Below are 23,483 nucleotides of genomic sequence, written 5' to 3' on the forward strand. Positions count from 1 at the left end.
TAAAATGGCATGTGTGGGCAACAAAGATGCAACCAGAAATCATGGGTTCTTGATGAAGAAGCTGTTCTCATACCTTGTGTGAATTCGGTAACAAGGGGATCCAGGAGCTGTGCTGAGGGGGATACAGTGAACAAGGCCTAAAGTACCCACAAAGGTACCAGGATAGTAGAAGCAGAGAAATCAAATTCGTGTGCAAGCCTCAGATGCTGCAACAGTAAAAACAGTGGACAGAGGTGCAGAGTGTTTGGGGTACTCTAGAGCAGCAATAATGGACAAAGTGCCTGTAGTGGGAAAACCTCTCCACTTGACCTACACAGCCAGCATGGCCAGTAAATGGATCCCAGAGGTAAAGCACTTCAATCCCTAATGTCCTGGTGGAGAATGAAGGGCAGTATGGAAGGATGAGGTCACCCAAGCAGCAAAGACCAAGAAAAGTAACCAGAGAAATGTAGGCAAGGGCATACGCTGTGCTTGGGGTCTGGAGCTGGCCCAGGAGGCAAAAGTTGTGCAGACAGGCTGTGATGGGTGTCAGGTGAAGTTCAGGCTAGGCTGTGCAATTCCCAATACTCAGGTTTGAGTGAAGGAATTTCTAAATAGAAAAGGAAAAAGTTGGAAGTCTGGCTGGGTGAAGGACAGTGGTTATAAATAGCATCCTCTGGCACCACGTGGCCAGACTGGTGCTTTCAACTGTCTGGTGTGCTCAGCCAAGACCTAAGACAGAGTATGGGAAGTTCTGCAGTCCTGGTGGGGTTTGTGGTGGGCCTCCTACTGCCAGCTCTAACCAATCAACAACCCACATCCGGCTCTCACAGGTGGGAAGCCTCATGACAAGAAGCCCAGACCTGAGGGACAGGAAAGAAGTTTTTCCTCCACAGATGTTCTCAGCCAAATATTTTCATCAAAACTTCAAAGTATGCACAAACACTGGCATTCCTCAGTCCAGCAGAGCTGTTGAGCCCTCCCTTCAGCAGGGAAGTTGAACAAAGGACACCACAGGCATTCCTGGCACTGGGAACCATGATGCTAAAGGCTTGTCCAGGGTCTGAGTGCTTCGATCCAGGTGGGAAGGGATCTTCCCCAAGGACATAAGCCATAGTGACCAAGCCCTGGCTGACTGGTTGCCATACATTTTCCTTCACAGAAGAGGAACAAGGTTAGAGAAGTTAAAAGACTTGTTCAAACACTACTCTCTACTACCTCTCAAAATCAATAAGGCAGGGAGGGAGTTAGGAGCTAGAGACAGAGAAGGCTAATTTGAACCCAGCTCTAGTGAAGTCACAGAGACCTAGATAACTGCTCTCTATGGCTTCATCCATGCTGCCACTTCTTCCTAAGCAGGAAGGACAGAGGGGAAGACATGGCAATTCCCACATTTTCTCTGCCTGGGATGCTGGCAGCTGGGGATGAGGCTGAGCCCTTTGGGTTACCACATCAACTACACAGCTCCAGGAAGTCCCTTCTTTCCCTGGAACCAGCAGGGTATGCCACATCTGGGTTAACAATTCTTTATTAGGAGTCAGGTTCCGAACAAGGTAGAAAGCAGCGGCAAGAGGAGTTCAGATAGGGGGATGAGGAGAACACCAAGCCTGGCTAGCTGGGCCACTGCCAGAGGTCAAATGGGAGCCCTGGGATGGAAGGGATCTGGAGAGGGGATCTGGGGTCAGTCTACAGGAGAGGACACGGATCAGCGGATGGTGTATCGTACATAGGGGACCTCAACATCCTCGCCGCTCTCATCGTTACAGCACAGCTCAAGCACCAGTGCTCGCACATGGCGGCCAAGCTTTCGTTTCGACACACGGCTTACAATCTCGGTCATCCTGGGGACAAGGGAGCAGAGGGTCAGGAAGGCAAAAGGTAAGTGAGAAGAGGCAGGTAGCTGGGGGCAGTGAGCAGCAGTGGGACAGCTGCAAGTTGAGGCTCCCCACCACCCAACTCACGGCTGATCCAATCGTTCCTTGAGCTTGGCGGCTGGCATGAAGAAAGAGTAGAGCATAGACACGCCCTGGGACAGCATAGTGATCTCCAACTTATGTTCTGTCTGGAAGAGGGGGAGGACAGCAGTGTTACAGGGGTGGACAGGCCAGTCAGTCACCTGCACATGCCACCCCCAGGTGGGGTGAGAGTCAGAAAGGGGTCTCACCTTGAAGTAGTCGAGAAACTGTTTGAGGGTCATCTCCTCACCGTTAGGCTGCAAACCCTGTACCTCAAAGCGATCCCACAACGTCCACTCTTGGTTATAGTACTGTGGGAAAAGTAGCAGTCTTTGGCATGGGGGCCATCAGGGCACCAAACCTCATCAGTCTTCCCCCTCACTCATGCAGACATGCTAAGTCAGACCACAAGCCTCTTTTGTCCAAAATGTTCTTGTGGCTTTTGTCTGGCCTTGAGTAAGCAGTGAAACCCTTATGATAATTGAGACAAGGCCTTACATCATGGAATCCTATTCTCTTCTCATTTCCTATCCCCTCATCCTCTCCCACATTCTGCTCTAATGACTTCTTCTTCAAACAGGCCAGGCACACTCCTACCTCAGTACCCTTGCAGACACTGGTCCCTCTCTATGGAATGCCTTTCTGGCAAGGCCTGGCCTGTCTTTTCACCTCCTCCAAGTATGGACTCACATGTCATCTTCTCCTTAAGGCCGTTCCTGACTATCCCACATTTAAAATTCTAAAGCCATCCCCTTGCCCCCTGGTATTCCCAAGTTCTCCTTATCTTATTCTTTTTTTGGAGGTTCTAATATTGTTTACTGTATTACTCTATTTCATGAATATAACCTTAGCACCTGTAAGAGTACCTAGCACACAGTAGGTGCTCAATAAATATTTGAGTGCATAAATGAATGAAGCAAGTAAAAGCACTGAGCATAGCAAGCACTCAGTAAATGTTGGGTGCTACTTTTGTGCAGTTTTAATCATAATCTAATATTCAAATATCTTTTCTGAGGGTTTCCACAGTCAGAATCAGACACCTACTTAACACATAGAAGGTACTTAAAAAAAACATGGTAAGTGAATAAATGAACAAAGGTGTACACGAAGGAAAGAGGTACACATTGACAGAAACCCTCTCCTGGTGACAGGCTATGAAGCAAACTAGAGCCAGCTCTATAGACAAACATCCCACCCACAAACCCACTTCCTAATATAGACCCTCACCTGGTGACGAGGTGCTGCGAGGGGCTCGGAGAAGCCAAAAAAGGGCAGGGCCAAGTTAAGGAAACCATTCTTGTAGGAGTTGAGCTGTCGGTGCCCCTGCACCACCTTGTACAGCTCTAAACACACAAGGCCAACCACGGCTGCTGTGGTTGTGGCAATGGCTGGGATGATCTTTCCTGCAATCAGCTTGCTCTGTGAGGCAGCAAAGGATCAAGGAAGATGGAAGTTAAGAGTAGAAGAGGCTGAGTCTAAAGAAGGGATGAAATGTGGGCAAATCCAGCCCGGGAGGGGGTGGAACGTTGGGTCTGGGTTTGCCTCACCTTGTGCCGGTCTGCAGGGGGAATGTCATAGTTCTCTGCCCGGAGGTTGGATGCGGCCACGATGAAATCCATATGGAAGTTGGTGTCATCATCCTTTTAGGAGTGAGAGGTTAAGGGAGGAGGGTAGGCAGACAATAGGAGAGAATCAGAGGAAGAAGATTCCTGGCCTCTAGGGGCACAAGTATCCACTGCAATTACCTGCTGGGCTCTCAGATCACAAAGGCATGGCTGGGAACATCTATTCATTCAGGGCCGCCTAGCAGGCCCATGATCCAATCCCACAAAGGCCTGGGGCTGCCTCCCGATCCCCAGAAGCCTGTTCTGTCCATCCCACCTATGCTTATCCCATCCCCACTGCCTGCTGGGGCCCCCACCCAGCACCTTCTCAAAGTCGATAGGGTACATCTTGAACCCAGGGAGCTTTTCGGGACTGGGCAGTGTAGCCTTGAGCTCTTCCAGACGGCTGTCATCTGCAGGGAGAGAGGGACACCATCAACGCTTTAGACCCAAGGCCAGGGTCTGAGGTAGAAACAAGTGGGGCAAAAGGTGTTTAGGGAAACAAAGGATTTGAAAAGGAAAGACATCCTGGGAGAGACGAGGGACAATGGCAAGAAACAGTGCAGGACAACAGAGTACAAACCTGAAGAAGATTGGGGTGGGAGGGGTGCAGCATGGAATATCAAGAGAGGTAAGAGAGGTATCTCTAGAGACTAAAGAACCGAAACAAAGACATAAGGAGAAAGTGGGGATGGACAGATAAGAACGGGAGAGCAGTAGATCTCAGGGAGAATGATGCAGAGAGGTGGGGAGACATGGAGGATACAGGGGAAAAGGGCAGGGGAAGATATACAGAGAGGAAGTTTAGAGAAATATGCAGATGTGGTTAAGATGAGAGGACAGAAGATACAAAAAAGTAGAGAATAGGGACATATAGAGAGAGTGAGATAGGTGAGAAGACTGCATACACCCTATATATACTCTACATACACTGTGTCTACGTGTATATATACACACACACACGTTTATACACATTTTACATGTACCTTATCTATGTTTTATACATATACAAATACATGTGCATGTATATGAGGGAAAAAATGAAGGAAATATGGGTGAAATGCAGAAGTAGAAAAAATATACAGAGAGGAACATGAGGGGTAGATATTTGGGAAGAAGATGGGAGACATGGGAGAAAATAAAAACAGCCACATTCAATTCATCGTGTATGGCTGCTTTTGGGCTTCAACTGCAGAGATCATTAGCTGCAGACACTAATATGGCCTAAGAGAGTCAACTGTTTGGCCCTTCACCCAATAGACAGCATGAGCTGGGGGAGAGAGATGGGGAACTGGGGTAAAAATATGAAGAGGGGGATGAGGAAAACTATGTGGAGGGTAATATCACGGTGAAGACACACATGGAGGAACATGGGGGTGAGAAGATAGGGGCAGATACCAAAGGAGCAAGACCACACCCTCCGGATAAACAGATCAAGAAGGAAGTCTCAGGACAGAGTCGCACAGCAGTGCTGGGGCAGAGAACTGGTGAGGAGGCTGCACTGGGCAGAGGACCAGTGGGGCAGTAACTCCTGGCAGAGGGGCCAAACATCCTCACCCACAGAGGCATTGGCGCTCTGCAGCTCCTGGTCAGAGACATGGATCTTGACTCCAGACTTGGGGGTGAACTCGGGGACCTGCACAGACTGTAGGAGTGTGGCCACAGCAGCTCGGTCCTGAGAGCCTGTCAGCCCGTAGGTCTGGGCGAACAGGTTGGCAGCAGCTATCACGTAGTCCAGATGGAGGGGCTGGGAGAAGGCAGGGCCCAGAAGGGTGAGCACGTCTGCCCTCATCTGGGGCGTCTCGGCCTCCTTCCCTCCCACCCACTCTCCACTTGACCCTAGGAGACCCCAAGGAGGAGACTTACATTGCTGACATCAAAGGTGAGTGGGTGTGGACAGCGTTTGGGCCCAGACCAGAATGGAGCTCCTGAGCTTGTGAGCTAAAGAAGTGGAGAGATTTTTGAGGAGCAGGATCTAAAACTGGAGCCTCTCCAGCAATCCTAACTTCTCACCTGGGCCTTGGGTATGCCCTATTCACTAGCCCTGGCTGGGCATGCATGGCAGGGGATAGAGTCAATCATGAATAACCCAGACTGTAAGGGTCCTGTGAATGGAAGTTCTGATGCCAGGGTGAACTAGGGGTGTTACTAAAAGAACTCCTGGCACTCACTCTGTGCAAGACACAGCTTAACAAACTCTTATGACCTGCCAGGTACTGTACTGAGTTAATATTAACAAATACCAAGAAATCCTCACAAGAACCCTCATGAGGTAATTATTACCACCTCTACTTTACTGACAAGGAAACTGAAGTAGAGAGAAGCTATGTGACTTGCCCAAGTGCAAATGGTGCTTGGAGTTGAACCCCCACTGATTTCCTGAGCTCTTAACTCGAAGATTTCTCCTCTATGATCGCTACAGTCCTAGGAGGTGGATGAGTCAGCCCACCTCACAGGTAAGGGAAATAAAAATGAAAGTCTCTTGCTAGAAGGAAAGGGGATGGCAAAAAAAGGTCAAGTTTAATCATTTTTCTGAGACTCCCCACACCTTGGGGCATGTGCCACAGCTGGAATAACCCCCAGGAGGAGCCAGAGAACTCAAAGCAGGCTCCCATTACGGAAAAAACGCATTCTGCCAAGTGGACCTGGCAAGTGGGCGTTACCTGATCAGGAGGGAAGTTGTGTAGCAGCTGCCGGATATTGTTAGAGTACTGCGTGTGCCAGTGGTGGCAGGCCCAGGTCACACAGTCAGCCCAGGTCTGTGGCCGCTGCAGCACGAGACTACGCTGCACGGCCTCCAGCACCTCCAGGGGTTGAGTGCCCGCCAGTCGCAAGGTCCGCTCCACAAACTTGGGGTCTCTATCAGGAATTGGGGGAGTCAAAGGGGCAGGATTACACAGCAGCCTCAGGAGTGGGCTCCAGGGCAACCTCACTTTCTCCAGAGAAAGCTAATCCTGACCGCCAATGGAATGAGGCTCAAGCTTCATTCACAGATTCATTTGAGAAGTGTGCCTGTGCTGGGTGTCACAGCAATGAGGAAAGCAGCCAGGATGCCTTGACTGGCAGGCAGGGGGTGGGCTGAGGGGACATTTGGTTACTTACGTGAGGTATTGGTTGACGTTTTCTGCCGGCTGCTTGAAGAGGCCTTCGAACTCATCTCTAGCCCACTACAGACAAACAGATTACAGGGGGCAATGGTGGACAAAACGGACTTCTGGAAGCGTTAGAAACACCATCAGTGAACAAATCCAATGGGAAGAACATAGCTGCTCTGGGAGAAGGTAAGCCCCCCGCAAACTTCCCCACTCCTCAACCGCCTAACACTTCAACTGAAAAACCAATGAACTTGACCTGGACAGTACACTAGTGAATGTGTGAAAAAAAAATTAAGATCTGTATACCTTACTTGAAATATGGCATGCCTCAATTAAAAAAAAAAAAAGGTTCAGTTATGTATATTTTAAAATTTAAAAAGAAAAGAAAAAAGAAAATTCAGAGCAAACCCCAAAATAATTTCTATACAGGCCCTGAAGATTCAGCAGCAAACTGGACAGAGGTTCTGCCCTTTGAGGGGGTTTGGAGGACACAGATGTGAGATCTAGGTTCAAATCCAGCTGTTACATAGTATCTAACTTTGTGACTTCAGGAATACACTTAACCCTGTGGTGCTGCTGCTGCTAAGTCGCTTCAGTCGTGTCCGACTCTGTGCGACCCCATAGACGGCAGCCCACCAGGCTCCCCCATCCCTGGGATTCTCCAGGCAAGAACACGAGTGGGTTGCCATTTCCTTCTCCAATGCAGGAAAGTGAAAAGTGAAAGTGAAGTCGCTCAGTCGTGTCTGACTCTTAGCGACCCCATGGACTGCGGCCTACCAGGCTCCTCCATCCATGGGATTTTCCAGGCAAGAGTACTGGAGTGGGGTGCCATTGCCTTCTTTCCCAAATAGATACTGTAACAGTCCTAAGTACCTCAGGGGTTGCATGTATGTATACATTTACAGTTTATTTAAAATAGCACCAGATACATAGTGAATGCTAAGTGCTTTACAGCAACCCTATGAGGTATACACCACTGTCAACTCCATCTCATGAGACAGAGAAGCTAAGTCCAAGGTCACTCAAGGCCTAGTGACACTGTGGCAGGTGCACAAACATAAACACACCCAGCCTGGAACTGGAGAGGGGGAAGGGAAAGTGATGGAGGAAACTTTTTTTTTCTCTATTTTGCTCCCATACCCCATACTTCAACTAAACATTCTGAATGGTCTGCTTTCAAAGACTGCAGTAAGAATCATCTGATAGCACAATGGTTATCCTCAGGTTCTGATTTGAGACATAGGTGCTGGATACCCTAGATATGTTCATTTTGTAAAAACCTCCAGGCAGATAATATGTGCACTGCTGTGTATTATATGTTTATGCATCATACCAACAAAATCATCCTGGAAAACCAGCTGTTAAACCCATTTGGAGCAATAGCAGTGGACACATGAATATGGACTGTTAGAGACAAATAAGTAACCAGGAGAGACAGTAAGAATTACCACTAATGGTGTTCAACATGAAGGTATTTTGGCTAGATGTGGCAGTTCTCACTTGGGAGTGATTCTGCCCCCAGGGGACACCTGGCAATGTCTGAAGACATTTTTAGTTGTCACAAACAGAAGGGGGTGCCATTGGCATCTTGTGGATAGAAGCAAGAATTGTGCTAAACATCCTATGGTGCTTAGGATGCCCCCATGACAAAGAAATATCGGGCCCCAACTGTCACCAGTGCTAAGGTTGAGACCCTGTTGTGTGGGAATATAGCCTCCCTTTGAAGAAGTATAGGGAGTGAAACATTGTGATGTCTGCCGTACACATGGATCTAAGAAAATGTGGCAAAACACATGGATCTAAGAAAATGTGGCAAAACATTAACAAATGTTAAATCTAAGAGTATTTGAGTGTTCCTCATACTATTCTTTGTATTCTGTCTAAATGTTGAAAGTTTTCCCAAAAGAGAAATAAATGGATCATTCTAGAAATATACGCTGCAATCTATACAGTCCATGGAATTCTCCAGGCCAGAATACTGGAGTGGGTACCCTTTCCCTTCTCCAGGGGATCTTCCCAACCCAGGGAATAGAACCCAGGTCTCCTGCATTGCAGGCAGATTCTTTACCAGCTGAACCACAAGGGAAGCCCAAGAATACTGGAGTGGGTAGCCTATCCCTTCTCCAGTGGATCTTCTTGACCCAGGAATCGAACCAGGGTCTCCTGCATTGCAGGTGAATTCTTTACCAACTGATCTATTAGGGAAGCCCTAAATGTTGAAAATTTTCCCAAAAAAGAGAGAAAAAGAAATGGATCATTCTAGTAATCTAGGCTACAAGATGGGAAGTAAGAGAGATAGGTTTAGAGAAAAAGCAGAGGGGTCGGTAGCCATGAGGCCAGGGTGCCTGTTCCCTGCTCTCTCCCACCAATGCTGATCACCTGCAGGGTGTGCTCGATGGCATTGGGGAAGTTCTTCAGTGTGCAGATGGGGATGGACTTTTCAGGCGGGTCCTGGCTGGAGCTGTAAGATTCTGTTAGGAAGGGGATCACCACCTGCACGTTGCCCTTGGTGCCCAGTGTGCCCGACTCCAGCAGTGGCTTACGGTAGTACACGCAGCGGCGGTCCATGTACATGCCTGGGGGGTGGGGTCACAACATAACATGAGTGGCAAGACAGAACATTAGGAGGCAGGAAGACAGACACCTCCAAAACATACACACACACGTGCGCACGCATACACGTAACTTGGCAACTTGGCCCCTGACCTCCTCACCCGCCTCCAAACTCACGGGCATCCACATTATCCAGGGCATTGGTTACACCATCCAGGTTTTGGAAGAAATCATCATCATAGATGCGCTCAGTGTCAGGACCTACACGGTTCTGGTGGCTTGTCACTCGGATATGAGGATTCATCTGGCGCACAGCTGCAGCAGCTGTGTCAGACTTTAATTTCTAGGGGAGGTGAGAGTGGGAATGGGGGAACAAAACTCAGTTATTCATGTGTGCAACCAGAGAACCCCTACAGAGCTGTCCTCCTGAAGGTTGACATATTTAATGCTGCGAAGAACTAGGCCCTGAGTTCAGGAAGCTCTCTGGTTTGGCAGGAGACAGTTCATGACAGAACCACAGGGCTAGGGCAGGGACAGATATGCCAGGGGTTCGGTGGAAGGAAGCAGTGGACAGGCAAAGATTGGAGACAACAGGCCAGCCTTCTGTTCTTCTGCCTACCCAACATCCACTGTTCTTTCAGGTAATGGCACCTAGGCTGGGGAACATTTCCCCCAAACAAAACAATCTTAGCATACAGACAAGAAGTTTGAGTCAGGCCATATCCTTCCTCTGCTGAAAACCCTCCCTTGCTCCTGCCTCCACTGAAGGTAAGATGACTTGGTCCCCATTTCCTCCAGCTTATCTCCGACTCCCCTCCCACCTCAGGATCTTGGCCTGAGTGGTTGAGGAACTCTACTTCCTCACGCCCTCCAAGTCGGCAGAGATGAGCCCTTCCACATATCAAAATTGCAAACTGATCTCCCTGGCCTGCCCACTTCCCTCATCTTGCTGTTGCTCTTTCCTCTATACAGCACTTACCAAGAACGCTGAGTATAAACTTTATTATTGTACTGTGTTTATTCTTTACTCTGTCCCCACCCCACCAAATCTTTGTTTCCTTGGTGTACTGCAAGTACCTACAAGAGCACCTACCTGGATAATTACTTGGTGAATAAATGAATGAACAAAAGGGGAGTCGATCCTGGCCAGGCAATGATGCTGTTCCCCACACAAGGCTTACTAGCTAGATCCCCGTATAACCTAGCTTCTATCTGTGCAGAACAGTGAACCTAGCACAAGTGCTCTCCTAGGAGAGGCCTCCTGGCCAGGTTGGGCCTTGGCTGCAGTCTGGAAACCTGGATTTCAAGAGAGTTCTTGCCATTCTCCACCTAGTAAAGGCTGCTCACTGTGCCTAGGCTGCTTATGCAAATCCTATGGCTTAGGCCAAACTCCTGCTCTCCTTCTAGGAGTCTGGAATTTGGGGATGTTCCCAGAAGAGGGCGCCTACATGACCAGCCCACAGTAAAATCCTTGGGTACTAGGTCTCTTACAAGCTTCCCTGACTGGCAACATTTCACATGTGTTGTTACAATTCGCTACTAGGGGAATTACAGGTGTCCTGTGCAACTCCACTGGGAGACAGTCTTGGAAACTTGTGCTTGGTCTCCCCCAGACTTCACCCCATGAGCCAACTTCTCTTTGCTGATTTTGTTATGCATTCTTTCACTGGAAGAAATCATAGCCCTGAGTATGACTATATGCTGAGTCCTGTGAGTCCCCCTAGTGAATCACTGAACTTGGGACCCCCAACACACTGTCCCAACCAGCATTCATAAGAGGTCAAGGGAAAAGAAAACAGGAGATGAAAAACAGTGGATTCAATGGAAGGGTACTCAGCGTTCAGTGAACGAGTGACAGAAACTGAGGGAGAGCTGAAGCAAAGAAAAAGGCAGTAAAGCCCCCTTTCTAGGAAGAATGGGAACAAAAGACAAGAGAAAAACAAGATGACAAAGTACCACCTCCATCCCCCATCACACTCACAGTGACATCCCAGGGCCGGAACAGAAACTGTCTGTTCAAATTTGACTTCTCAATGGTGTCCATGTCTGTGACAACAATTTCTCCATCTTCTGCACAGCCCAGCCCAATCATGGCAAAGTTCTTGAGCAGTTCACAGCCAATGGCCCCTGCGCCCACCTAGAAGACAACCAAGAAAAGACACAGAGTGTCTGGGTCAGGGTGATGCAGGTCAGCATGAAGTCACTCATCACTCTGTACTCTCACTCCCCAGAAAACAGCAAGAGGGGTGTCTAGTGCCACATCTTTAAGTGCCACGACTGTGAAAATAACCTAGTCATCTGAGGGCAGAGGCACAGATGGGGGAAACAGGACATACTAGGCTTTCCCAAGATAAAAAAAAAAAAAAGGGCACAAGTCATGTGATACAGATACAAGAACCAAAAGACACTCCCTCAGGTGGCAAGAGACCCCATAAACAGGTAGCCAGAGGCCAGGGGATATGAAGGAAGCAGGTGTCCCAGCAGATCACTCACCAGGAAGTACTTCTGCTTGCCCAACCTCTCCTGCAGGTCTGAGCCAAATACAGCTACCTGCCCATCATAACGGTTCTGGCGCTGAGGAATGCAAAGGGAGAAAGGTCAGAGAGCAGCCTCACCAGAAATGCCACCTATGTCACCTCCCCCAGGGCCCTACTCACATACCGGGAGGCACTTGTCCTCTGTGAGGGCCTCTTTGTCCTCAGGGAGACACTCAAGGGCATCAAAGTACAGCCACTGCATGATGGGCATAAACTTCCCAGAGCAAGCCTGGAGAATGGACAGGAGAGGGGAAGTAGTCAGTGCTTACCTGGGGCCTCATGCAGATGGGACAAGTGATAGAGGCAGGTAGGCGCCTGGCCTACCCCAACCCTGCCCTTTTCCACCTACGCTGACCTTCATGACCTCCTGGGCAGCAAGGCCCCCAATGAAGGCATTTATGGGAGCCAGGTCCCCAGCAGCCACATATGCTAGCTTCCGGATGAGGTCCTCATCCAGGCTGCCCTGCTGCACTGCGGGCAGGGATCGAGCGTTCACAGCCTGGGCTATGGTCACCAGCTCTGCTGCATCCTCCTAGTGGGGCCAAAGGAACCAAGAGCACGCTTGTTAGGTCACTGTGTCGGGGGTGAGAGGTGTAGGCAGAGGGGCAGAACGGGCCTGCAGTGCTAAGGTCATCTGCCCTGGCTTGGCTCACCCACACGCACCTCATTGTGGGGCCGAGGGGACCGGCCATGCTGAGCACAGAAATGGTGCAGGGCCTGGAAGCCAATGTGTAGCTGGGCAGGGCGGGAATACTTGGCGAAGTCTGTCATCACAAAGTCAGGCTCTGCTAGGGAGGCTGGCAAGGATTTCTGTGGGAAGCAGGGCATCAGGAAAAAAAAAAAAAAGAATCAGAAGAGAAGAATTGAGAACCGTGAGATACCCAGCCCCAGCCCCCACATCCCCCACAGCCCACCGCCCCTCACACTCACGAAGCTGATCTTCTTGGGTACTTTGACCTGGCTGACGATGCCTCCGCGGATGTAGTCAGAGAAGTTGGAGGTGTCACAGATGCTAAAGGTGTAAGGACCTAGGGTAGACAGGGAAAATGTCAGGACACCCACTCTCCCTAAAACCTACAACCACCTACGAGATGAGGGAAAATCCATTCCTGACCCAGCTCGGATATCAGGAGTAATCTCCTCTCCATCCTGAGTTCTACTCGAACTTCAGAAACCATCTCCCCTCTACCCCAGACCCAGCACCCATGGGACCCCGCATCTCTAACCCCAAGTCTACAATGGAAGACGTTCTCTGCTCCCTGTCTGAATCAGCTCAGACACAAGTGGATCCTCTGATCTTTGTTCAAACACCAGAGACCTCGCCTCCCCTCAGTGCAGACATCAGGGGCCTATTCTACGAACAGCTCAAACACAAGACAGCACTTCTCTCCCACACCCTGCTGGGTAGACCTTAGGAAACTCTACCTCTGGTTCATCCCAGATACCCAGGATGTGTCTCCCCTCACGCAGAGCCCAGGGAAACGCCTCCTATCTCCCCTGGTTCCCCCCTGGCCCTAGCTCACCCAGAACTTTGATTTCCATGGGCTGACTTCCATTGAGTTCAATCATGCCCTGTACTTCCGAAAAGGAGACGAAGTCACCACTCTCAAAGCCATGTCGGGCCTCATCCAGACAAGTAACAACACCGGGGTTGTCCTGGTTGAAGGAGGAGTACCTCAGAGGCAGGCTCAGGGTACTGGGAGTAGACAGGAAGGCCTGTGACCGCCCATCCGCCTGCCAGGACCCAAGGCTGGCCTCCTCACCTTGGTGACCATAGAAACCATAGCACTGAGCGGCTGCTCCCCATTGGAATCAGTGAGGATCATTTCCTCTCCAAAATCACAGAAGAGCTGCCTGTAGAGGGAGGCAACAGGGCTGATGCCCAAGTCCCACGCACATTGAGACTGCACGTGTCCCTCAAGATGCAGTGAGTATTTGCTGAGCAAATCAGCCCATCACTGCTGGGAATCAGACTGTGCTCATGCTACGTGAGGCAAGGTAAACACGCAGCATCCAAAACCCAAAGGCCTAAGGGGGGCTGAGGGCAGTCAGAGCTTGGGGGTTTTTTCTTGGACAAGGCAGGGGTCAGGGTGGAAAAGAGCAGGGGCACTCACCCGAACAGGCCCCGGGTGTCTGCCACCACCAGCTTGATGCCATGGCTGTGACAGAACTCACCTACCCGCAGCTGGTCCTCCAGGGGGCTGTTAGTGAGGACCACCACCTGTGGAGAGGTGGAAGCTCAGGCAAGGGCCCAGCACCAGGGTGAAGGGTAAAGGGAGCAATCATAGAGGAGGGCTGATAGGAGGGCTCACGGGGTCCTTAAGGCTTTGCTGGTTCAGCTCTCTATCACAAACAGAAAGTATCTACCACGTATCAGATTCAGCCCAAGCAAAACTCAATGAAAGGAAATGTGAATCCCTAGACTATGGCAGGCAAGGTAAAGAGGCAACTGGGAGGACAGAGTCTGGATAACAGCTGACTCCTTCATTTGCCAACACCCACTGCTGCCTGTTTACAGCCCTGCCATGCCCTGGGAGACACAGAAGTAAAACTTTGTCCTTAGCCAAAGTCTGAGCTCACTCCTACCACACCCACTTGCTCCCAACTCTTAAAACACCTGCTCAGCCATGAGTCTCTGCTGAATGCCTACCCACTCCCATCAGGGTGAGCTTCCATGGCTACAGCAGGGTTCAGCAGCAGTGTCCTGGCTCGCAGGGACACCCTGGGGCAGAATTTCAGCTCCCACAACTCCTCTTTCTGGCCCAGAGTTTTATTTAACCAACAACCAGCTGCTAGTCCATAGCCCTCACAAAACCTTTATCAAGTCAGCATTACTACCATTCCCATGTCTGCAGACAGACAAAGGCAGGAACAGGAGACTCCATTACTGGCCCGACATTATGCAAGTACAATTAGAGACTCGTGCCAAGGCAGTTTGGCTTCAGTCTCTGCACATAACCACTATGCCTTCCCGCCTGTTGGCTTACAATATTCCTCCTAAAGAGGCAGGCCCAGGGCCTAAAGCCTGCTCGCATTCCCTTGCTGCAGCCTTAGCGGGAAACCTGACTCACAGGCTAGCCCATTAAATGTTTATCAAAAGAATAAACCAGAGCTGGGCTCTGAGAGAACTGGGCATGAGGCCTATGGTACCTGGAAGTCACTGAGAAAGTCCTCCACAAGGGGCCCGGTGTAGGCACTGACAGGCACATAGCTGTTGAGCTCAGCGAGACGGGGCTGGGAGACCTCAGCTCGGTTTTTTCCTATGTCTTCTTCCCGCAGGTAGAACTGCAAAGGAGAGTGTAGGAAGAAGTGAACTGGCTGTGTAGCCCAGAGGGCTGGGGCCTTGGCAAAGAAGGGGGATGGAAAGAGGAACCTGGGAGGAGAGGTCGGCCCACTGGGCAGTGCCCTGGTCATGCAGTGTGACAGCCTTGACCCCACCGAGGATGATGTTCTTGGCAATCTCCACGCCCAGGCCCCGAAGGCCTGATACCAGTACGCTGGAGGTCTGGAGCCGCTTCATTGCCTCATGGCCCAACACATACCTGCCAGGTTAGAGGGTGTCACAGGTCAGAGTCACGCCCTCCTGACCCTATCCATTCAGAGCCCCCTCCCACCTCACAGTCCAACTTCGGCCCCACTCACAGCTGCCGGGAGTAAAGGCCTTCATCTATGTCTGCGTCACTGACATTTTTCGCCATTCCCTAGAAATGGAGGGGAACACTAGGTTCAGGGAGATGTGCAGGAGGAGGGACGGGACAGACAGGACAGGGATACAGAAGATGTTTCCCACCCACCACCCCACCTGCCAGTCTCTAGGAAGAACACACTCACGTTAGCTGGCACCGAGGGCACTTCGGACAATACGGAGTGGGCAGGGGAACAGTTAGAACCCGGCTTTGGATCAGGCCCGGACACGCGACGTTTCTTGGACAGCGGCGAGCTGGACATCTGGAGAGCATAAAAGAAATCAGAAGTGAGCCTGGGGCATGGGGGTGTTCCTGCTGGTTAGTGATGACTGGGGGGCAGAAAGGGAAGATGTAAGAGCTAATATCCCCATTTTACAGAAGAGGAGACAGGTACAGAGAGGTGAGGCGACTTTCCCAGGGTCACACAGCTGTCAGAGCTAAGATCTGAACTCAGGTGGTCTGGCTTGCAATCCATGCTGCTGACCACCAGGCCATTCGCTTTTCTCCCCAGCCCAGCATAATGAGGGAGAGACTCCAATCCTGTGGGGGGAAAGGAGTGACAAGAATGTACTTGTGGGGGAGTCAGAGGAAGGATGTAGCTTCAGGTCAGACCTTGCCACTCCTCAATAGATATCATTTAACCCTTAAGGGCTTGGTTCCCTTGCCTGGAAAACACAGGTGAGAATACCACTTACCTACCCCATGGAGTTGAAGTGATGAGATATAACACAGACCAGAGAGCCTGACATGGAGCAGGGAGGGAGGCAACAGCAAGGAGCCATTCTCCTCCCCTTTAATCCCAACGACCAGGGTTAGAGAGGGAAACGTGGCTTGGACATCCACCAGGGTGGCATGATGGCAGGAGATATTATGCCGAGAACTCAGCTCCCAGAGGGGTTCACAGAAAAGAGTTTCACAAAGTCCAACCCCCTCCCCACCACCTCCAGCTCCAGGAGGGGAAATCACCCAGAGCCAATAAAAGAAGTTGCAGACAGAAAGAGCAAATACACACTTCCCAAGCCTTGTCCCTATGTGGAGTCCTTTAAACAGGTCAACAATGATAAATGAATATTTATTAGGAGTCCTCCTTGTGCCAAATATCAAACTAAGCACTTAATGAGCTATGCCTCACTTTGTCCTCAGGGCACCTCTGTGGGGTTTGGACTACTACCAGTAAGATGGCCCCCCAACTCACACTGGAAGAAAATAATCCACTCAGGGACTTTGGAGACTTGACTGAGGTCCCCACAAAGAGAGTGGCCAAGCTGGAATCATACTAGGACCTGCTGACCCTGGAAGCCCAGGCTGCTTCCTAACCTTATGGCGTTTCATCTACTCAATGGTCCTGACCCTGCGAGGCAGGGCTGAGTGTCCTTGCCAGACAAATGGAAAAACCTGAGCTCATGAGGACTAGGTCCCAGAGACAGAATAATGCAGCCTGCTGTGAAAGTGAGATCTTGGAGCGAGGGGGTGACTGGACCCAGAGGCTGGAGATGACAGGACTCTGAATCATTTCCCCTCACCACCAATGCACCTCTAAGCCTCTGTTCTCCTACACTGAGCCTTTTCTGACACCCAATCACACCAAGTACCCCCACTGTACCTGAGGCCACTTTGGCACTTGTCACATGCTAGCAGTAAGCAAGATGACAAGAGCACCCTAACATCTACTAGGAGCTTACTGCCCATCAATCTCTGGGTAAGGGGCTTTGTCTAGTTCTAACAATGCTCACAAACCAAATAACCTTATACCTATGCAACAAATAAGAAAACAAGGGCTCAGAAAACTCCAGTCACTTGCCCAGCGTCATGCAGCTGGTGCTAGACTGTTTGCCAAATGCCTCCTGGGGGAACAGAGTCAGGACCCAGCTTGGGGCACAGTCCACATGGCTGACAGATGAGAGGTGAGGGAGGGGTACCCAGGAGGCAGGAGGCTGGCTACAGTCCAAGGCACCCAGCTGAACTGCTGGGAATACCAAGAACCAACCCAGGTAGAAGCTTGGTGAATTAGCTGGGAGACCACGGCAAATTCCATTTTCTATGACTGACTTCCTGAGACAGAGTAGGGAGCTCATTTCCTTTGAGCCCCATTTCCCCCCCCCCCCGCAAAGCACAGACAAATGGAAATACCCTCAAGGGGCTGCTAGGGAGGTTAAAAAAGTCAGTCTGTGGTCAGAACTCAGCGACTTAAGCTCCTCCCCAGATACCTCCAGAGAGACCTCTATTACTTAGTTATCTCCTTGCCTTGCCACTGATTTGGTTGTTGAACACACACCATCTCCCTGCACCTGAAATTAAAAATGGTCCAGGGCCAGAGAGATCTCTGCTATCTAGACTTTGACATCGGGATCCCTAGTGCTGGCAGTGAGGGTCTAAGCAGGTTTCAGCAGATGGTCTGAGAGAGGACTTCAATTGCAGAGATTGGGAACAGGCCAGTCTCAGGGCAAGCAGAAAGGGGTCTGGGGCAGAAACCCCAGAGCAGATCTAAAGATCCTCCACCCCAAGTATAAAATCAATACCTTTTCTCTCTCAACACATGCTATGGCCCCAATTAGGACACACGTACTACCAAATGTTCAGCAAACCTGAACCAGGACTCAGAGAGCTTCAGAGCTTGCCTGAGATCTCCAAACTGCTGATTTTGAAGCCTGAGCATTCTCTACCACCCAAACCAGAGGTGGTGTGAGGTAGGAGCCCTGGAGCAGGCTTGAGAGCAAGCAGCCACAGGGTCAAGACATCAGCACGGGGAGAAGGTAGGGCACAGGATGCTGGGGCCTGTCAAGCCTCCTAAGAGGGATTAAATGAGAAATCCCCAGGAATATAAAACAGAAGCATCAGGAAGCGGTTGCCTGAGCCTCTGGAGGGTCAGAGGGAGACAGGAAAGGGGATGTTACAAGTCCGGGGCGGGGGGGTGGGGGTGGTGTGTGATGGACAGCCAGGGTGTGACTGGGCAAGGTTGTTAAGACTTAAATCAGGGTCTTTGGATAAGGAGCTTTCAGGAAAGGGCAGGGAAATTGCACTGGAGGCCCCAGAGGCTACACAGGGAATGGATGGGGGATTCTGGGGCCCATCCTCCCATCCAGGAGGTTTCAGGAAGATGATGGGGTCTGGGGGCAAGGGTGCTCTCCATGAGGAGGATGCTGGGGCCCTGGGGGTCTACACTGGTGGCAGAGGGAAATCTTTGACCAAAATTAACAGGGACTTGCAGGGGAAAAGGTGTCTGTGACCTTGATGTCAGAGATCCAGGAGGCTACAAGGGTGGATGCTGAGCGTGGGGTTGTGGAGGGATTTCTAATAGAGCAACAAGGCCTCGTGTTGATCTCTGATTGGTACATGCTAGGTACTGCAACTGCTCTGAGGAATGGAAAGGGGAGGTTGAGCCCAGACAGTTCTGGCCCCAAAGATTTCAATACGCAGGGTTTCTCTGACCAATTATGTGGAAGCCCATGGAGGCTCTAAGAGTCAGTGCTGAGGAGGGGTTTTCTACTCTGATGGAGAACAACTGGACCTGTTGTGGGAAGGGACAACTGACCATGACGTTGGGGTCCAACGAAGCTGAAACCCTGAATGAAGATGCTGGGATCCTGGAAGGCTCTGAGGGCAGATTCTGAGGCCTGATTCAACGTTAAGCGATCTGTGAGAGAAGCCAGAACCCTGGTTGGCTTTTGAAGGCAGAGGTTGAGTGAAGGGTGGGATTTGAGAGGCAAGTCTGATGCAAGGGGCTAGGAGCCAATAGGGTCTGCAAGGGCAGAGGCTGGCAGAGACATCTCTGATGGAGGATTATGTGTCCAAGCAATGCCTCCCTGGTGTCTGGTCCCCTGGGAAACTCTGAGGTAAGATACTGGGGTTTAGAAGTGTCTGATGGGGGAGATGTTGAGGCCCGCAAAGGATAGTCTCTAAAGAGAATACTTGGACCACAAGACAAAAGGAGACACTCCCCTAAAGAAGTCTTTAAGGACAGATTCTAGGAATGAAAGCAGTCTCTAAAGGTGAATGCTGAAGTGGACCTCTGAATAGAAATGCTGGCCCAGAAGGGTTTCAGAGGGAAGATGCTAGAGCCAAGGTGGGTTGGGAGACCTCTGGTTTGTGGAGGAGTTGTCTCTGACATGGAGGCCAAGCACAAATAGCCTTTTACAGGGTCTAGACTCCTTGAAAGCTCTAAGGGCAGACTGTGTGTGTGTGCGTATGCGTGTGGAGGATGGTTCTGAAGGAAGATGCTAGAGAAGGTTAAATGAAACCAAATGGACCCTTCCTGAGGTTTGGCCCCTCTTGGAAGCTGCGAGGACAAATTCTGAGGAACGAAGGGTGAATGAAGAAAGCTTCTGGGGGTAGGTCTTTAATGACATACACTGGTAGGAGGCTTTGACCAGGAATGTCGATCCCGTTTAAGTCTCCATTGCTGACTGGGGGAAGTTCCGATCTGCTATGCAAGATGCAGGACAGGGCCAGGTCCCTGATTAGGAATGCTGGCTGAGTCTCTAATAGCAGATTCTGGAGGTCTGAGCCTAAGGTCAGATTTTAGAGCCCGAGGGACTGGACTGGTCCCAGATGGGGAATATCGGCCCCGCCCAAAATGGACCCCCGACTTCTCTTCAACGATCCCTCCGTCCAAGTCATCACCACTCGCCCCGACATTAGCTTGGCCCAGCACCGGCCCAACACCATCCAATCCCGAAACCCCTGCCCCGGCCAAGGCGCTGAGAAAGGCCGTTTGTTACCAATGCCGGTTCCCCGGGTCGCGCCGCCGCCAACTCCTCTAGGAGCCGAAGACAAGCCCGGCCGCCACCCTCCTCCTCCTTCTCCTCCTCCTCCTCCTCCCCGCCGCCTGGGCCGCCTAGAATCACCGCCGCCGACTTCTCCTCCCGCGTCGTAGTGGTTCTGCTCGTTCCTGCCACCTCCTTCACCTCCGCCGCCGCCGACACAAGATGGCGGCCGCGGAGCCCGAGGCCGGAACAAAACCTTGGGCCCCACCCCCCAGAAACCCGGATGTACGCAGGCCGCGCCCATTCATGAATCATGTATGATGGTCCCCGTTTGTAACTCATTCGAAGGGGAATACCACCATCTGCTGGCTTCTCTGGCAGTAACTAGGCAAACAGGTAAAACGACACAGAGGGCACGCCCGTCAAACGTGAATAATGAATACATTGTTACAGCCAGGATACCATGGAAACCCAGAAAGGCCACCAAAGACACACTTCCTGATTGTGAATTATGCATGAGGCCGGGTGGCTGGTTGACTAACACCCCGCAACCAGAAAGCCAATGTTAAAACATGGAAGCCACACCCCAATGCTCATGAATAATGAATAATCTTGCTGCAGCCTGGAAGCCAAGGAGACTGAGGCCACATTCATGAATAATGCATAAGGTGGGCAAGGACAAAAGAGACAGGTCCACCCACTGCTGCATCTAATACCCTGTAAACAGGGAAATAGGGCTAACACAAGAAAATACTCTCACCTGGCTCATGAATAATGAATAGTGATACTGCAGCAGCCCAACCTGGAAACTCAGAGAGGTCAAGAAAGGTACCACCCAGTTACTCATGAATTATGCATGAGGCTGGAGGGACAGAAATACTCCAGCCAGCCCCGCCCAGCAAGTAAGGATTATGGTATTCCAGCCAAGACAACACGGTCACCGCTTCCTGTTCATGAATAATGAAAGATGCTGCAGAGCCGCAGGGGAAACCCAGGGGGAAGTGGAGCTGCCTCCTCCCCACCGTTAACTAAAAGCACGTGAACCAGAGCTGCTTTGGTCCACCCAAATCCAGGTTTACTACCGGCGTTTGGCAGTTGCCTCAGTTTCTACAACCGTAAAATGGGGGTAGTAGTAGAACCCACCTACATCATAAAGGCAAAATGTGTCACTATGAAAACCAGAGAGTATAAACTATGAAATGAACTCAGAGCAGTGCTGGCACAGAGCACTGTTACATTTTTAAAGTATTATATATTAATGTAAAGGTAACATGTAAATATAATATTTTGTATTGATATAAAATTAGTTATGGGTGAGAGTATACCCAGACACCAGAGAAACCCCCAATTTGGGGCATTATCTAAAAAATATTGCCTTGAAACACCCTTCCAGATTTACACTGTAAAACAGAGCACTAAGGTCACCAAGAGACACAACTGTATACCAAAGCCCCAGGGACATGATAAACACCCACTACATTTCTATTTAATAATAATAGATCACATTAACCGATCGCCTGCTATGTGGTGGTTCCTTTGGTGAGTCCTTTCCATGCGTTGTGCCACTTGTCTCAGGAATGCAGAGCAGGGAATCAGTTCCTTCAGGTCTCAGGTCAAAGAGACCTCCTGAGTTCTCAAATCCTCACAAAAATCACTTCCACCCATCGATGACTAGCTTTGTGACCTGGGACCAGACACTTCTCTGGGCCACTGTATCCCCACCCATAAAATGAGAACAATAGTAACCTACCTTGTGATGAAGTTTAAATGAATAAACATGTAGAAAGGGCTCAGAACAGTGCCTGGCCACCTGGTGCTATATGACTAACAGTAGTAGTAGTAGAAGTACCAGTGAATTGGGTGGGTGGGAGAGAGACATTATGGTATTTAAGACTACAGACTCTCGAACTAGACTAACTGGATTTCAATCCTGGCTCAGCCACTCGCTAACTGTGAGTAACCTTAGGCAAATTACTTAGCCTCCTGGTGTCCCAGTTTCCTCATCTATAAAGTGGGACGATAATAACCTACCTCCCAGGGTTGTTGTGGGGATTAAATGGTCTAATAAAGCTGCTAAATGAGTGCAAACTAACCTGATCACCATTATGCTCAGACTCATTTTTTCAAGTTCACAGATCTGCCAAAGATCACACAGCTGGCAAGGATCGATGTAACTTGAATCTAGAGTCTTTGTTGATAATCTGGGATTATCGGGCAGCAAAGAATGAACAATGCGCCAGGCCTCATCCCTTCGTGAGACGCAAAACTTTTAAATCCTGAAACCTCTTAAGGAAAAGCTAAGAGCGGATCGTGCCGATGAAGCCCTAAAAGCTACGCCCCTCATGAATTATGCACAATGCCCCTAGACAAGCCACAGAAAACTCCGGCCGCTACTCACCTTTTCACGCTTTATCAGTGTGATCTAAATTTTCCCGGCAGACTGCAAGGCGCCCCTTTCAGCACGCCCCTTAAGCACAATGAACCGCTCCCTTGTGAATAATTCACAAGCTGATACTTCCAACGAACCAGGTGTGAAAAGGGCCAAAACGGTCTTCTTCAACAGCTCATCTCCTCATGCATAGCGAATAAAGCCATGGCAAAGGAAAGCCGGTGACACTCTGTCCCCTCGGAAGAGCCTAGCACGCTAGGCTCCAGCGTCCCTTCTACAGCCTGGGCTGGGGGCTCCTCTTCCTAAAACAACATGTGGGCCCCAATGTGTCCGGTCTCTCAGCCTTTAATACCCAAGCGCGGTGAGACATCATAATAGAAGCAGAGGTCACAAAGGCCATTAGATACCTCCACATGCCACGTCGGTCCCGCCTGTTCCCACCGTCATCAGGACCCTTCCTGAATCAAGCCCTCCCCAAATTCCGCCTTGAGTTCAGGAACCTCAAACTTTGCCTCTCCCCTTGGGAAGCACACCAAATCCTACCTCATGGACAAGAGTATTCATACATGGATCCTAAGGGTCGCCCCAAACATCCCCCTAAACCCAGTATCTAAGGGGTATAAACCCTGCCTCCGAGGGACGCTCCGAAAACAGACTTCAAAGTCCCACCCCGGAGTCCCTAACGCCACTTGCGTCCCCTCAAAAACAGCCACCTCTAAATGCCACACCGGGCTCAGAGCTCCCAAATATGCCCCTTCGAGGATCCCCGAAATTGAGCTCCCTCCTTCGAATGCTGTTCAGGGGACTGGGGGGACCTTGATCCAGCTCACCCCCTGTGCCGGGCGGAAGCCTCTCCTTCCTGCTGGAGATGAGCCGAAGCCACGGGGCAACGGAAGAGCAAATCACCTCAGGCGTAGAAGAAGAGCCAGAGTTTGCGCGGAGCTCGGAAGCGCGGGGCCTTGGAGGGCCCCCGGTTTGGGAC

General features: G+C 50.5%; 1 protein-coding gene across 7 annotated transcripts; it reads right to left on the minus strand.

Annotated features, from left to right (window-relative positions):
* Positions 1-1,491: 1,491 nt before the first annotated feature.
* UBA1 (ubiquitin like modifier activating enzyme 1) lies at positions 1,492-23,483 on the minus strand. Of its 7 annotated transcripts, none has more exons than XM_086386391.1 (27): positions 20,254-20,336; positions 18,942-19,043; positions 15,555-15,671; positions 15,366-15,424; positions 15,097-15,265; positions 14,874-15,008; positions 13,838-13,944; positions 13,487-13,577; positions 13,247-13,379; positions 12,654-12,751; positions 12,387-12,533; positions 12,079-12,255; positions 11,848-11,952; positions 11,680-11,760; positions 11,168-11,323; positions 9,364-9,529; positions 9,013-9,209; positions 6,641-6,705; positions 6,202-6,397; positions 5,405-5,479; positions 5,096-5,285; positions 3,863-3,951; positions 3,482-3,574; positions 3,162-3,353; positions 2,144-2,245; positions 1,941-2,041; positions 1,492-1,820 (listed from the first exon to the last, which is right to left on the minus strand). In XM_086386391.1, exons 2-27 carry the CDS (start codon positions 18,942-18,944, stop codon positions 1,685-1,687), a joined length of 3,180 nt encoding a protein of 1,059 aa, XP_086242517.1. In that variant the 5' UTR covers positions 18,945-19,043; positions 20,254-20,336; the 3' UTR covers positions 1,492-1,684. The 7 variants fall into 7 exon arrangements, with proteins under 7 accessions (XP_086242517.1, XP_086242516.1, XP_086242520.1 ...); XM_086386390.1 differs by having other exon boundaries at positions 20,128-20,336; XM_086386394.1 differs by lacking the exons at positions 18,942-19,043; positions 20,254-20,336 and adding an exon at positions 23,408-23,483.

The sequence above is a fragment of the Bos grunniens genome, chromosome X (assembly GCF_055505025.1).
Source record: "Bos grunniens cultivar Pamir isolate PY7600 chromosome X, Bosgru_T2T1.0, whole genome shotgun sequence".
Taxonomy (NCBI): domain Eukaryota; kingdom Metazoa; phylum Chordata; class Mammalia; order Artiodactyla; family Bovidae; genus Bos; species Bos grunniens.

Coding starts and splice junctions, on each gene's coding strand:
- UBA1 (XM_086386391.1), bottom strand. Junction 6,706..9,012: donor CCATCGAGCACACCCTGCAG/GTGATCAGCATT, acceptor GTTTGTCTGTAG/TGGGCTAGAGATGAGTTCGA. Junction 3,354..3,481: donor CCCCTGCAGACCGGCACAAG/GTGAGGCAAACC, acceptor GCTGCCTCACAG/AGCAAGCTGATTGCAGGAAA.